The 16283-nt window shown below is 39.1% G+C and overlaps 1 protein-coding gene across 1 annotated transcript in view; it reads left to right on the forward strand.

The window, feature by feature from the left end:
• Positions 1-16283, forward strand: part of grid2 (glutamate receptor, ionotropic, delta 2) — a 248700-nt gene that overhangs the window by 110595 nt on the left and 121822 nt on the right. Inside the window, exons 7-8 of the mRNA XM_078250909.1 lie at positions 8274-8375; positions 14914-15111. Coding sequence (XP_078107035.1) covers positions 8274-8375; positions 14914-15111 — 300 coding nt within the window. The remainder of the gene's footprint in view (positions 1-8273; positions 8376-14913; positions 15112-16283) is intronic.

A 16283-nucleotide genomic window follows, 5' to 3' on the forward strand; every position in this document is an offset into this window, starting at 1 on the left:
AACTCAAATCTCAGTGGCTGGCAATGACTCATTTAGTCATCATTTAATCATACAATTCAGAATCCACAATGTATCATGGTCAATCCAAAGTGAGAGTGGGAGAGTAAAATTAGATTTGCCTTTGATGCATAACGTGTGGGCATTTCATGTGTTTGCATGTGTCTGAATGACACAGTGTATGCTATATGGTTGCAAACAAATCCAGCCTGCCCCTGATTGATGGTCTCTGTGATTACTGTTGTGCTTGACAATGTTGATTGATGTGTTTCTCCTAATCCTATTGACTTATGTTTAAACACTGTGGGAAATGCAGCACAGACTACCTTCATTACAGGCTATTGCAGAATGTTGATTGCTTTAATATTCTTAAAGTGCCCATATTATGAAAAAAACACTTTTTCTGGGATTTGGGGTGTTCTTTTGTGTCTCTGGTGCTTCCACACGCACACAAACTTTGAAAAAAATCTATCCATGCTGTTTTGAGTGAGATACGGTTTCTGAATGTGTCCTGCCTTCAGTCTCCGGGTGAGCTGTTCAAAATCGGCACGGCTTGTGACGTCACAAGCCGAAATGAGCTGGCTAACCGCAACCATTAGCTCGTAGCGTTAGCGTTCGCATGCTAACGCTAATGCGAAAGCTAGCATGCTACCTCGTTCTCAATAGCAAAGTACTGCTACAACACACACAAGTTCACCATAATCTACAAAAGAACTACTTCCATGTGCGCCCTCATTTAGAAGTCTCCCAGCTAATCCTGCCTTGTAACTGACCGAAGTTGGAGAAACAGCCTTTCTTTTACTGTCTATGGAGCTAGCTAGCTGACATGATCTACATCTGAGCTACTGCACATGTGCGAGTGCAATCAAAGATAGTACAGAAGAAGAAGAAGAAAAGAGGTCTCACTCTGTAGCTAAAACAGAGACCAGGTGAAAAGAGGATCTGCAGCAGTGAGAGAGAGCTGTGCAGTACAACAAAAAAATGGTGAATTTTGAAAATGAAACCATGTAAACCTATTCTGGTACAACCTTAAAATACAATTATGAACCTGAAAATGAGCATAATATGGGCGCTTTAATATTCTCTTTTCACAGTCACAAAGTGCAGTCTTAACTTTGAACATTGTGGCTAAGGGATGTAGGACCTCAATGAAAGCTAAAACCAATGTTTTTTTATTGACTGATAGCTGGAGCAACAGGCATTAGAGACCAACATTGTTTTCAAAGTAGTCAGGAACTCTTGTTTTATTAACATAGTCAAGAGGAATCAATATTAAGCGCCTTGCTTAAGGGTTAAATGACAGCTGAAGGAAATTCTTGTCTTCCAGAGACAGTACAGGAACAACTGATAAATAAATAATTGATTGATTATATGTATATTTTATCCGTGTACATTCCCACTGACTTTACAAGTAAATATAAGGTTTGAGACCCTGAGCCATACAGCTGGAATACAGTGTGTTAGTTTACACAAGTCATTCACGGTGACTTCAGGGAAGCAGGAGTATTTTCTGTTGTTTCTCCGTCATGGTGTCTGGAATAGAGCTCAACAGTGACCGCCCACTTTTTTCCAGCTCTGTCTCCGGAAGTGTTTTTCCCCATTCAATTGTTTCATTGACGTTTCGAAAATTGCTTATGTATAGAGTTTTAAGTCTGGAACCAAGCCAACCAGCTACGACATGAATAGTGAGCATAACACATTTGATTCTGCGCAAAAAAACATTTTGAAAACGGCAAAAAAGGCAAAAGTACAAGACCGTGTACAGAAACTATCATAGACTTCAATGGTAGAAGCTCGCTCTAGCCATTCACGGTTTCGTGGGTACAGTAAACATTTCTATGGTAACAGCGAGTTGGACCAATCAGAGACGTTGCTGTTAGGATTGTGGGTAGTGTAGTTTTTCTCCATTAAATCGCGGATAAAACATGTTTTTCTTAAAACAAGGTTGATTTCATACGGACTTCTAGCTTCTACAGGAGCAGAAACCTTCGTTTCACAACCACGTAGCCCGAGGTCAGTCTACCTCTTGATGGTTTAGACATTATGACTGATATTCTAAATCCTTATGGAGAAAATCAAAGGGATTTTTACTTCCAGAGTCGGCTGTGGGCGGGACTGTTGAGGTCTATAGTCAAGCTGCAGGCTATCGGTAAGCTAACTTTACCCTGTGTCTTAAGCTGCATGCTATCAGCCGGTAAGCTATGCTGTCCCGTGTCCGCTGGGATTTCACCTGCTCGAATGGGCTGTGCTCTCTTGGCCTCCAGGTCATCTCTCCGTTATTTATTAGCTTTCGTTTGACTCTTGAAATGTATGATATGAATAGGTTTATGCACTATATATCCGTTTTAAAAGTAATATTACAATATAGCAGTGGTATGCAGTCTGTGCTGAAGTCCACGATGAGCTCCTTGGTGTTCTTGGTGTTGAGAGCCAGGTTGTTGTCAGCACACCACGCTGCCAGGTGCTGAACCTCCCAGATCTCGAACCTCCTCCTCCTAGACGGACTCATCACCATCATTGATGAGGCCAACCACTGTTGTGTTCTGCACTTGGTGTTGGAACCATGTAGGCCTACAGTCTCAGGTAAAGAGGGAGTAGAGGAGAGGAATCAGCACACAGCCCTGTGGGACACCGGTGGAGGTATTCGATTCATTTTATTTAAACAGGGACAATGCACAAGTTAACATTAACCTTGTATAAGAACAAGGAGAGATGCATTGTGCCAGGTTGTAGTACAAGTGCTGTTGTCCCTTGGCAGGTCAGTAACACAATAAAAATTCCATGCAAGTGAAATACAAAACATTAAAATATACAATTTTACAACCACAGTCACACCTAATTTACAATTAAAACTATCATGTGCTCAATTGTTCCCCCTTCCTAAAATCCAACCAAAAAATATTGCACTCTCCTCTAGTGGCTGACCAAGTAGCTCTTTTTTTTTCTGAGTTGAGCGTAATACATTTTTTTAGAGGACGAGTGACAGCATTATGAATGATTTTAAAAAGTAAGCAAACATTCAAATGCATTATCAAATTTCCAAACTATAAAATATTATACTTAATGATTATTTTGCAGTGGTGATATTGACATGTTTTTTTTGTCATGGATCTTAAGGGCTGTTTTATATAATGATTCAAGTGGTCTAAAGGCTGTCTTACCTGCTTGAGACCAACTTGTCATGCAATACAAAAAGTGTATTGTGTGTTTAATTGTATGCCCATTTACTAAGACCTCAGGACATTCTTTAAGTTTGCATATATTTTTAAAAAACATGGTTACCGTCTTTTCAGTATTCAAAGTGAGACATGAGTTATGTAACCATTCAACAACCTTATGCATTGTTGAATGCATAAGGTGTGGTTGTGGTGTTAATAGGAAGTCCAGTATTTAGCTGCAGAGGGAAGTCTTGATGCCTATTGAATGCTGAGCTGAAGTTGATGCGTTTATGTGTGTGTGAGGGGGCCTCTGTGCTAACAGGAGAATTCTAGGTGCGCTTACTGTATGTCGCAGTATAGTTGTGACAATCAACACCATGCCAGTGTTCAGATCCACACCTGTCAGAGTCATGCAGTGTAATTCAACTTGGCGGCTCCATGAGTAGACAATTGATGCTGATAAACCTTTTGAGTTGTATGCACTATTGTGTGCATGCATACTGCTGTATGTGTTTCTCTCTCTTCACTCGTTTAGCATGTGTGCGCACATGTGCCTGTATCAGCTCTAACAGGTGTTTGTATGTTTTGTGTACTGTGCATACATAGCTGGAGTTATTCCCTGCAGGTGTGTTCAGGTATGACTATAAAGTAGAAGCCCCCCTGTGCTATTGGCCTCTCTTGGGGCGTTTGGCTGCACCACTAATGTTTTATTGATTATACACGCTCACGTTTTTACAAGCATTTAGAACAGCTACTGTGAGTTTGTCTGCTATGTGCTCCCCATCTCTCCCTGTCTCTCTTTCTCTCTCCCTTAGTGTTGTTTATGTTATAACCTGCCTTCTCATGTGTGCCCTGTCTGTCTCATGTTTGTGTGTCCTTTCTATCTTTTGCATTATGCACACACACATGCACACTAAGAAAGCCGGAAAGAGCTACAGGCAGCATACAATATGTGAGTCAAGAGTAGGGTGTACACACACACTAAGATCAAGGGCTGTATTGACTGTGAGATTGTAGTGAGAATAATACAACAGTAGTTTTTTTTCCTGTGCTATAGAAATAAAGGTTAGTTGGCTCAGCTTAAAAAAAACTAAATATTACAAATGTCCCTGTTTTTTGCATGTTATAAAATAGAGAACAAAACAATAGTAGGGGATACAGATTTTGAATGTGTGGGAGAGACTCAGATTCTGGCTCCTCATCTCCCCCCCAGGCTGAAACGAGGATGCCATGTAATACAATGTTATATACAACTATATCTGTGTGAGTTGCATAAATGCAGAAAGACAAGCAGAGTATCAGTGAATTTCACTTTTTTTTTTAAATCTAAAATCAAACCACTTTTGTGATGATAATTAGAATAAGACAATGATAAAAATGATAAGGATACATTAGAGAGCTAAACTCCCTGCACACCCTGATCAGACCTCTGCTCACATTGAAGGTGGGCGTAGCTATGCTGAGAATTATGTGAGGTCACAGGACTGGATGTACTAAGGAGAATGACAAAGGTGTATTATTTCCCACTCCAACAGGTGCCAAAAAAAGCCAAAAGGAGAGCCAGAGAGATGCCAATCAAACAGGCTGTGCATGCCTACTCAGCCCTGAGCAGAGGTATACAGTAGTCTGGTGAGGAATTTAAAACACCTGGATTGGTGGACAATGGCTGTGACCTTTTTAAAGGAACTGCATATAAACACTGGTGTTTTCAGTTATGGTTGAGTAGACTTAAGCTCAAGTTGAAGTTGCTGGAAGAGAGATACTTATTTTCATACAATCAAGTATCAAAAACTGAGGAGGACACGCTGTTGGATGCTGTCCTCCTCTCCTCTTTCTTCAATGCCTAACAAATCTATTTCTCTCTCTCTCCCTGACCCTGTCTTTCTGCTTCAGCAGCACTGGTTGAAGCCTGAAAATATTGTAAACAAATTAAGAACATAACTAATAACACTGGTCGGACTGTTCAGCTCTGTTTCAGACTGATACCTCCGGTTCAGGCTGGTCCTCAACCTCAACACGTGCCTTTTACAGTCGCGGAAAATACTTTTCAATTCTCATCTGGATTGAAGCAGCAAACATTCAGTGTAAGAGTAAAAACATGACATAACATTATTTATAATAAGTTTATTTGATTCACAGCTGCTACATATAGTGTTTTGACCTCGACAACCCAACTGCGTTTTAACGCAAACTTGCGACTAGTTAACTTTCTAAAGCAGGCACAATCACTTGTTTGCTAAGAGTCGGGTCGGGACTCCAACATTAACACACTGACAACATTGTATTCATAATATAAAATATTTGTATAGCACTTTTTAATGTGTGATTGTGTAAAGGTGTTCATGAGATACCAACATTTCGTGAACTTGTGAAGTTCGCCAGCCGTCTTCTCCATAGACAGTGTTTTCATGGAGACAGCCGCTGAGTGCACGGGGGGAGGAGCTGTGTGTGTGTGTGTGTGTGTGTGTGTGTGTGTGTGTGTGTGTGTGTGTGTGTGTGAGCGAGACGGAAATAGCGTTTACCCACCTCCAAAGTGCGTTTATCCACCTCTTTCATAGTGTTCATTATTAGTTTCATAGGTTGTTAAACCTAAGACGAAGTCTATCCATATTGCGCTGCATTATGGTATTGAGAATGAGGACATGCGTCACGGTTTGGGTGGTGTCTGAGCCTGTCCACCATTTTGGGATCCTACACTATTGGTTGCCAACAGTGTCAGAGCGACAGAGATGGAGCAGGAAAGACAAGACAGCTTGAGGAATTATCATCATAGCGTTTAAACGGAGAAATTACGAGAAAATTAAGAACAAATGGAGAAGAAGGCGGCAAAAGAAAAGGGCCCTTACAGGGAGAAACTGATAGGAACAACAATCTCTAAAACTGGTCCAGTATTAATCAATTAGCGTCCACTAAAAGTTCTGTTTTTGCCGCTGACAGGCACAGATTATTATTCTAAGTGTCTGACAACATTATGGAAAGGATCCCTGCAGAGATAGACCTTTTTGTTAAAGAGTAAGATCCTTTTAGTTTAACATGAAACAGCCCCGAAATCTCCATCACCAAACCCACCAGACTCCATGTAGATAATCAGTGTTTTATCATCGGAAAACACACTTCATTCAAAGTGGACAGAAAAACAATAAAACTTCAAAAAAGCCATCTTGGTTTACATGTGGAAATATGCTGGCTCTATAAACGCTAAAAGTACTGATTATTTACATGGAGTCTGGTGGGTTTGGTGATGGTGAATTCGGGGCTGTTTCATGTTAAACAAAAAGGATCTTACTCTTTAGTTAGTTAGTTAGTTAGTTAGTTAGTTATATTTCATTTCTGTCATGCCAAACATTTTGGCCCATCCCACATGGGATTACAAGACACCACAAACTTATTGATGAACAGCTGGTTTAATGTAGGGAGCATGTTTTCCAAAGGCCCAACAGTACAGGAGATTCAGAGGGAATCTAGCCTGCACCAAGTTAAAGACTTTTCCCTCTACAGGGCTACATACAGTAAAACTTTATGTGAGATGTGAGCCCATGTTCAATTCAACATATTGTATTTGTTTACTTGTTTATCACCTGTGAGAGGGACAGGAGCATAATGCGATATCATTATGTACAAGTGCATTGCATTGAAAGCCCTGGATATGAGCCTCTCTCTCTCTTAAAGATTTGTGTTCTCTCTGTTTTATCATTTAGTAAACTTTATAGATTTCAACCATATTATTCCTTCTTCAGTCTTTTTAAGAAGAACTTAGATTAATGTATGAATTGAATAGTGATTGTGTGACCTATAAGGGAACAACCAGTGATACCCTTGGTACCATCAAATGATAGCCTATAGCGATGTCATCAGCATACACATACACCGGTAGGCTGTGGCCCACCTTACCGGTGACCGCGTCGTGGTCCACCTGATCACAGAATTTATAGTTTACCCACCTCTTTTTTTTACCACTACACCCCTGCCTCTAATGCAAAATCCTGCTAAGGAAAGTAACTCTATCAGAGGAGTTAAACTGTTGCTTTCTATTCTGTCAACAATACTTCAAACGGGATATGAAATGTTAACTAAATGGCAGGGTGTAAAAAAAAACAACCCGGTTTAGCTAAGCTTCACTTAAGTATTGGTCCCAAGATCAGAATTGGCAGAGAATTACACATTCAAAAGTGACTTCAGGCTTTAGAGAAATATATATATTTCTGTTGTTATATATATATATATATATATATATATATATATATATATATATTTCTGTTGTTATATATATATATATATATATATATATATATATATATATATGCTGCAGAGGGAAATATATAATATATATATATATATATATATATATATATATATATATATATTTCCCTCTGCAGCATGCCCTCGGCTTTTCTGGTGTGTTTGTGTTTTCTTCTGAGTACAAATCAAGCTGTGCAATTTTGTGTATCACAGTGTGGAGTTGCGTGTCTTAAAAAGCAGAAAGCTAAATCACTTCTTTTCCCCCCGCTACCTCTCTCTCTCTATAGGGAAACCAGACTACTGTAGTAGTCTAAAAACAATATTTTATTGAAAGCAGAAGGCAGCACATAGCTACTGTAGATGAAGAAACTGTGGTTTAGGACTTAATGTTGTCGGAGGGAAAAGACTGGAAGTTTATGATGCAATTTGATAGACATAAAAGTCTGGGTCCGATTCGTAAAGCGCCTTTGAATGAAATCAAATCACCATAATTTCCACATGTGCAGTGCATAATGCACCAGGGATAAACATTGGTGTTCAGGAAAATAATTTGGCATACAGTATATGAAGAGTGTGTTCAAAAATGGGGGCAATGGGGGCATTGGGATATAAAGTTTAAATATATATATTTATATACATATATTTGTGTTTTTCGGTTTCTGTCCTTTGTTACTGTTTTAACATCTCACATCTGCTCTGACTTTGTTAAATTATTCCATCTATCACAATGATGTACTTTTATTGTTTTTATATTGTGTGCTTAAAGTGCATTTGCCTCGTTTCTTTTCTACAGTTTATCGTTCGGTGAACACAATCTGAAATGATTTCTGGGAATTTAACTGTTTTGTGTGTTTGTGTTTCTTTGTGTGCACATTGCAGCTGGCAACGTGGGACCCGGTTCATGGCTTGAATGGCACTCTGACAGACAGGAAATTGGAAAATAACATGAGAGGAGTGGTGTTACGAGTCGTCACTGTTCTGGTGAGTATTGCCTGTATTTTCATATGTGTGTGCAATGCATGTCTTTTTTTTAAATCATTCTGTGATTTCCAATTGGCCATACATAAAAGAAACACCTTTTACATTGTTCCCTGTTTGAAAAATTGCCCTGCTGTTCACTCAGAAGAATCAAAGACGGAATGTTGTGACTACTGCTGGCATGTCAGTCTTCAGCCTTTTGCTCTATTGTAAATCCATCCTTTTGTCTAGTTTTCTGCCCATGATTCAACTCTGTCTCTGCTGAGATGTACGGCGACAGGCTGTGAGCTTGTGTGAGGGAAGGAAAATGGCAGACAAACATTTATGAGACAAAGTGTTGAGAGGAAAGCGAGAAGTCAGACAAGGCAAAACACAAAGAAAATGTTACAAGATGAGCTTACAAACGGACCAAACTATCATCATTTCGTTAGCTTCCATTTTGACATTTGACAGCTTGATGAAAAACCTTTGGAGTCTTGATGATAGCGAGGCTCCAGCTCTTTCTGTTTCGCCTGCAGCATCGATTTGAGTACATCCCATGAGTGCTTTAAAGATTCACTGCTGTAAATTCTTCATATCCTGTCTTTGAAGTGAGAAGCAGAGAAGAAAAAGATAATGCTAGACATCTTTGTGGCTATCCTTTTTTTTCTCAATTTTTTCAGTCTTTGATTTTCATCATCCTTAAAGGAAAAAAAAGAATATGGATTGTGTTTTGAATGTCCCCCTTTTCCCATCGTAGGTGTGGGATGGCTTCTATTGGTGTAGCGTATGTGCCAGTTTATTACTGTATGTGCACATCTATTGTCATGTTCTGCACCTCTGGTTGTGTAGATATGTGTGTGTGTGTGTGTGTGTGTGTGTTACCTGCGATGACGGATGCCTCATGAGGACCTAAAGACAGAAATAGATAGAAATGGCCAGGGTCTTGCCCAGTTTTATTTTTACGTAAGAATCATTGGAGGGTAAATCCTCGTTGTGCTGTTTGTGTTTAAGTGTGTGTGTATGATGTGAAAAGGGACCTTTGGAACAGATTGTTCTGTGTTGCCCAGGGCTTTTTCTGCTCTAATATAACTGTTTTCTGTCTGTAAGGTGCAGTGGTCTCCTACAGTGCCATGCAGACTGTCTCTTACACTATAACACGCAGAAACAAACAAGCATGTATGTGAATACAAGCGTGCATTAATAAGTAATTATAGGATGTGTTTGTTGTATTCTATCATCCAGACTGTTGAATAGTTATCAATTAGTCAATTGGTGATGAGATCATACCACTATTAGGGCCAATTCCTCTAAATAAATGCTATTGATTGGCTGGGACTATATTGATTATTAAATGAATGTTACAAAGGAATAGTGTGACTCAAATTGATATTTTGCAAATGGGAATTTAATTTGAAGCTTTTAAATGGTTACATTAAAATGATGTGTTCTAGACAGGAAGTTTATTTTCTTTAGATGTAACACTCTGAGTTTTCATCTTTTGCCTATTCATTCATAATACTCTATGCTCCTTAATGTTTTGAGGGTGAAGCCCCATTTCTTTGATTCTACTCCACATTTATGGGTAGCAAATTGTAAATGTATACTGCAGCCCAAATATGCAGCCAAAGGCAGAAGATGTCCCTTTTTCACATTTCTGGAGATAATGAAAGAGCACTTAGGGTTTTCTCCAAATCAACCATACATTTTATTTTGGAAGAGGATAAGGCACACAGTAGCACCATCTTGAATTACAGACAAATTTGTATTAACATTCTAAGTGTTGTGATGATTGAGAGTGATTGATAATGGAAATCAATGATGATTGATATGGTTCCATTCAATACATTGAATGATGTTAAGGGGTATAGACATATCTTTATTAGACAGTAAGAATAGAGAGGTGACAGAAAACGAGGGAGAGAGAAATGCAACAAAGGTCCCCGCCCGCAGACATTGCTGTTTGTGGTTGCTGTCTTAACCTCTATGCCAAATCTACAACCACCACAGTTTGTACCAGTTGATATTACTATGTTGGACCTATTGATTTGTTGGAAGAAAGAGGAAGAGAAAAATCTATGGTGCACCATCTATATTAATCCAAAGTCACAAAGTGTCCATGTCCTCCATCTTAAAGTGGCCATATTATGCTCATTTTCAGGTTCATAATTGTAATTTGAGACTGTATCAGAATAGGTTTACATGGTTTAATTTTCAAAAAAACACCATATTTTTGTTGTACTGCACATTGCTGCAGATCCTCTTTTCACCCTGTGTCAGGTCTCTGATTTAGCTACAGAGTGAGACCTCGCAACTTCTGTAACATCTTTGTTGTCAGTCGTACATGCCCAGTAGCTAGGTAAGGATTACATGAGCTAGCTAGCTGTTTGTGCAACTTCGGCCTGTACAAGGCAGGATTAGCCGGGAGCCTTCTTCTAAATGAGGGCGCTCTTCCAACTTTGTGTGGAATACCTGCAAAACAGGGACATGTAAGTAGTTTTATACAATTTATTTTGTAGATTAGGGTGAATTTGTGTGTGTTGTAGCTGTGTTTTGCCATTGAGAATGAGCTAGCATGCTAGTGCTAGCATGCTAACGGTTAGCCCCCTAGGCCCCTCGTTTCGGCTAGTGACGTAGAAAGCCGTACAGATTTTGAACAGCTCACCCGGAGACTGAAGGCAGGACACATTCAGAAACCCGTATCTCACTCAAAACAGCATGGATGGGTTTTTTTCAAAGTTTGTATGTGTGGAAGCACCAGAGACACAGAATAACAACCCAAATCCCAGAAAACGTGTTTTTTTCATAATATGGGCACTTTAATCAAACAGAGGCTGAGGGAAAATTCATGTTTATAACAATATGAAATCTAACCTTCTGCAGAGACTGCCAGGGCTTTTCAAAATACATTTTACACCAATTTCACAGACAAATCCGCAGAGTGTTATGAATATGCTCGCTGTTATAAATCACCACATGACACTATAATGCTCAGCATTCCCTTTAAGGACTCTTCAAATTCCAATACTTAGTCTTTGTGGAAAATTGCTGTTCCTTGTCCAAATCATGTCTCCAAAAACACTCAATCTGCACTTAGACCACGTGGTACTTCCAGTCAAGAGGAGACGGTGGATGAACTTGCGCAAAAGGAATTAGTAGTAGTAGTAGGAGGAGGAGAGATGAGAGATGGGAGCAACATCGGAAAGATAAGGAGGCGATGGATAAGGATAAGGATTGCTTGATAAAGAGTAAGATTGTATTGCAAGGATGACAAGTTGGAAGTATTGTAGCCTCCATGGATGGATGGACGGATGGATAGATGAAGAGAGAAGGTGTCCTAGACATATGTTTAGGGAAAGCTGGAGATGTTGGGGTGTGGAAAGATGCCACATGGTGTGTATCACAGCTGGTGAGTGGCAGGGGATAGAAAGAGACAGCAAAATAACCACAAAGAGAGCGGGGGGAGACAGATTAGTGTCACAAAACCAGACTACATCTCAGTAGGTAATTTTTTCGTGACAAGATTTCAGTCTGGAAACCATAATTGAGTATCGATTGAGCCTGGTAGCTCAAAGGCAGACCAACCAATGAGCTATGGGAAGTGAACAACTCTTTAAACCAGATGTTATAGATTAAGCATTTTGTAACCACATGGATTATTTCTTTCACTTACACAAATAATCATTTGGCTGGATAGTTTCAGAGAGATTTGACAATGTTTTTTCCCCAACAGCCACCATGTTTTACAAAAGATAGAAAAGAAAGACCAGTGGCAGTCCACCAAGTGGTGCATTTATTTTCATCTAGTCAGATGTAGGAATGGTTATGTTGATGTCTAAGTGAAGGAAAGAACGGTCATGCACTGTACAGCCAACTTGAAATGACATCTGTTACAAACTAGAGCCCGACCGTTAAAGGATTTTTAAGGCCGATATCTATACAAATATTTGGTGATTTTCCGATATATATATATATAAAAAATAATCCAGAAACACGTAACACAACATAAACAGATTTCCCTAACATTAGTTATTTGTAGTTATTTATGAGTCCTCACTAAAATAATATGATAATGCAGTTTAAAAATAAACTTGTTTGTTTTATTGTCACAACAAAACAGAGGAACATCAAAATATATTAAAGTTCTGATAAATAAATGTATAAAAACACAAACTTAAGATATGAAACTTAAAGGGTTAAACACGAGCATTGCCAACAGGGACGTTGTAGAGTGCCCTCTGGTGGACAAACTGTGCAACACCAACACTCATAACATGGTTTAAGGGTGTTTTGTCCGTTTTTATTTTATTTTAAATATTAATTTATCGGCCATTATAAATGCAGATACCGATAGTTTGGAAAATGCCTAATATCGGCCAATAATACCAGCCAACAACCTGTGCCCTTGCCAGAAAACAGTGAGCTAAGCTTAAATCGTAGGTTGGCTTTGAGACACTAGAGAGTCACTTTTTTCCCATTTAACACAATGTATTTTATTTTAAACACACTGCACACTGGCAGGGAGAGGGATTTCTAAACTGCACTTTCTGTCCTTGAAGACTCATAAAAAACAGCTAATATTTGGGAACGGTATGACAGAACATGTTAGTGGTTTTGAAACCATTACTTTTTCAAACCTCGGTATACCTTGAACCCAGTAACCGGCCCATGCTTAGCTGGGGGGGGGGAGAGTTGAGTGTATAGTTACATCCCTATTGATTTAGCTAAGAAATGAGCTTCAAATTTGAGCATTCACCTTAGAAGTGTATTTGGAAGTATTTAGGCAAATGGCCGATTGTGTTATTGTACAACAATGTTTGTTTATAAAGGTTTAGAGTGCCCACATAGGGAAGCAATCAGTGGTACTTGGAGGGTTATTCAGTATGTATGGGTGTGTGTGCTAGCGGGTGTTCCTGCCTTGATGGATGGATGCTTGTGGTGAGAGAGGGACTTGGCATGCATGTCCACTTACTGCCTAATAGCTTATTGAACAGCAGCAGCTAGCAAGTATTTGAAACCGTCAAGTTAATGCATAGCATAGCCTGTGTGTGTGTGTGTGTGTGTGTGTGTGTGTGTGTGTGTGTGTGTATGTGTCTGTATGTGTGTGCCTAATGTGCAGCGAGTATCCAGTCAATAACACACAGGCCCTCATAAATCTGTGAGACATATTGGCCTAAAACATTTCGCTCATCAATAGGGATTTATTCAAGAAGAGAGAAAAAGATGGGTGAGGGACAATGTGGTGGTGGGGTGAAAAAGACAGGAACTGAAGAGAAAACTCCTCTATTTAACACTTATTTAAAGTACAGTAAATAAAAAGAAAACAATTTTGTTTCTTACTAGCATTCGGCTCTTCTTGTTGAAAAATACCTTGTTTCTCCCTGTGCTGTGCTCACTTAATTGCCTAAAATGTCAGCATTGCTTGATGTCATTTAACCTCAATAGGAAGCTGCCCTTTAGATGCCATGGAGATATTGATAAAGAGGTTCAGTCGTCCCAAACGCATTTCAAAATTAGTCAATAAAAAACAAATCTGCTGAATTGCATGGTGCGAGTATTGATTTTCTACATTTTAATTCACTTGAAAATGTTACATAGGCTGTGTTTAAATAAATTATTAAGCATAGTCCCCTCTGCGGATAAAAAGAAAGCTGAGTAGGGAATTTTGGGAGCCTAGCCAAAAAAAATTGAGGGGGTATATTTTTTTTCACCTGTAATCCCAAATTAAAAAAAGTAAACACTTAGCTAATAATTTTAACACATGGACAGATATTGAGTACAGCATGTCAGTTTTGGTACATTTTGTTTGCCAAAAGAAGGCAGAATTATTTTTGGTCAGTGCACTATTTTTATCTTGAACTTTGTTTATCATATTGGTTAAAAGAAAAATGTGCTATCATCGGTATTTAATTTTCTGCAATTTCCATTTTGTGTTTTGTACAGTATAACAACTGTTCAGTAAAGGCACACTAGAGCAATGTTTTATGGGTCCCCATGCTGTTAGTATCTTATATCGTACTATGGATACCCATGCATGTCACAAGAGAGAGGGATGTGATACATATTTCACCCACAGGGGTGAGATTTCACCCTGGCTGTCAGAGGGGTGACGAATCACCCAAATACATAGGATGGTAATGCATATTGAGAGTTGGGGACGGGCTTTCAAGGGTAGCAATATGTCAGTAAAAGGGAAGAAGAACAAGCCTGCGAGCAAATGTAAAATATGCAGGTCTTAAAACATAAAAGGCTTTGATTTGTTTTTTTATACAATGCATTTTAAACCCCAGAAGCTTACATTTATGTGTAGTGTTTGACAACACTAATATTGTTAAATCTAATTTTACTTTTTAGTCGTTTAACTGATGGTTGTAAACTTAACTTAACTTGTACTGTATGTGTAATGTAGGCTCCTACAGACATTCTCCCACACTTTAAGATGAGCATTTGTGGTGGTATAATGGCCACTTAACTAATTGGGTGATTTAATGCCTGAATGACTGGTGTATTGGTTGGCTGCTTGACTGACTCACTGACACACTGCTTGATCTTTGCCTTCCAGGAGGAGCCGTTTGTAATGGTGTCAGAGAATGTTCTAGGAAAACCAAAGAAGTACCAGGGCTTTTCTATTGACGTCCTGGATGCTCTGTCCAACTACCTGGGCTTTAAGTACGAGATCTACGTCGCTCCAGACCACAAGTATGGCAGCTTGCATCCTGACGGTCAGTGGAATGGACTGATGGGAGAATTGGTCTTTAAGGTGAGGAGAAAATAATTTACATACATGCACAAACACATGTGAGCACAGACACAACACACACTTGCAATACAAGAACAATAGACCTATTCCTTAGGCATCCCTTATGTTAAGTAGGACTATAGCCTCCTCCAGGTTGAGCCTGCACAGTCTGGAGTCCCATCATAACATTCCCACTAGAAATCATCTCACATCAAAAGCAAATATTGCATTAGGCTACCATAGGGCTGACTTTAACTTCTTTAAATTGCAAATAGAAATTTCATTTCATTTCATTTCTCATTCACTAACTATTGCATGTAGTCTGAAGTAGACTGGAGAGGGGCTGACCTCAAAGATGCAGAGATATCATTGCGTATTGGTAAAAACAAAGCAGCTTTCTAATGCTTTGACTAGTTTCAAGTATCCTCAAGTATTTGATGCATAACTTGAACACTCGAACAGCTTCAGTGAATAGCCAAAAAGTGGCTTTCTCAAGAGACTGTGAAGTTATGAATGTGGATTTCACAAAGATGGAGAGGTCTGCAGTTTAAGGGCAATACATTGGCACAGTTGGATGATAACTACATTACTTTACCTTAACATAGCCGGGTTACTTGAGGTAGCCCTGCCTTTGTTGTCCACAAAATTTACCAGTTTTATGCTGTGTAACAAACTAACAAATCAATCTGCCAGGTTTATTGCCCTGAATTTAGATGCTAAAGATGTCTGTTGTCCTTCTGTCTGTTCAGCTTTTCTAGTAGCCATTGGCAAAGCAAAAGCATTGTTCACATTTGAGATTATTTTGTCAAAAAACTAAATATGTTTTATATTATAATCCATCTGGTCATCTTTTGACAGTTTGCAGCAGAAAGAAAGTAAGCAGCAGAGAAACAGAACAAAAGAAAAAGGGCCTTTCAATTTTGTCCAGTGTGAGTAGTAACAATTCCGATTTACAGTTCACCACATAATGTGCAAACTGTAGCCCTGTCGTCAAACTTAAGCAGACATCTGCTTATTTCTTCCAGTGCTGAGCTGGTGAGTCTGTTAAGTAGGTAATACTGCCTATTACTGTGTCTACAATGACATTGTGTACTTTTACTTCAAAGTCAGTATCAGCTGATGCTAACTGCTCATCTTCTGCAAGTTCTCCTGGCATTCTTTTCTTTTTTCTGATCCTTCTCTCAGAAAAGGCA

The sequence above is a fragment of the Sander vitreus genome, chromosome 5 (genome assembly GCF_031162955.1).
Source record: "Sander vitreus isolate 19-12246 chromosome 5, sanVit1, whole genome shotgun sequence".
NCBI lineage: Eukaryota > Metazoa > Chordata > Actinopteri > Perciformes > Percidae > Sander > Sander vitreus.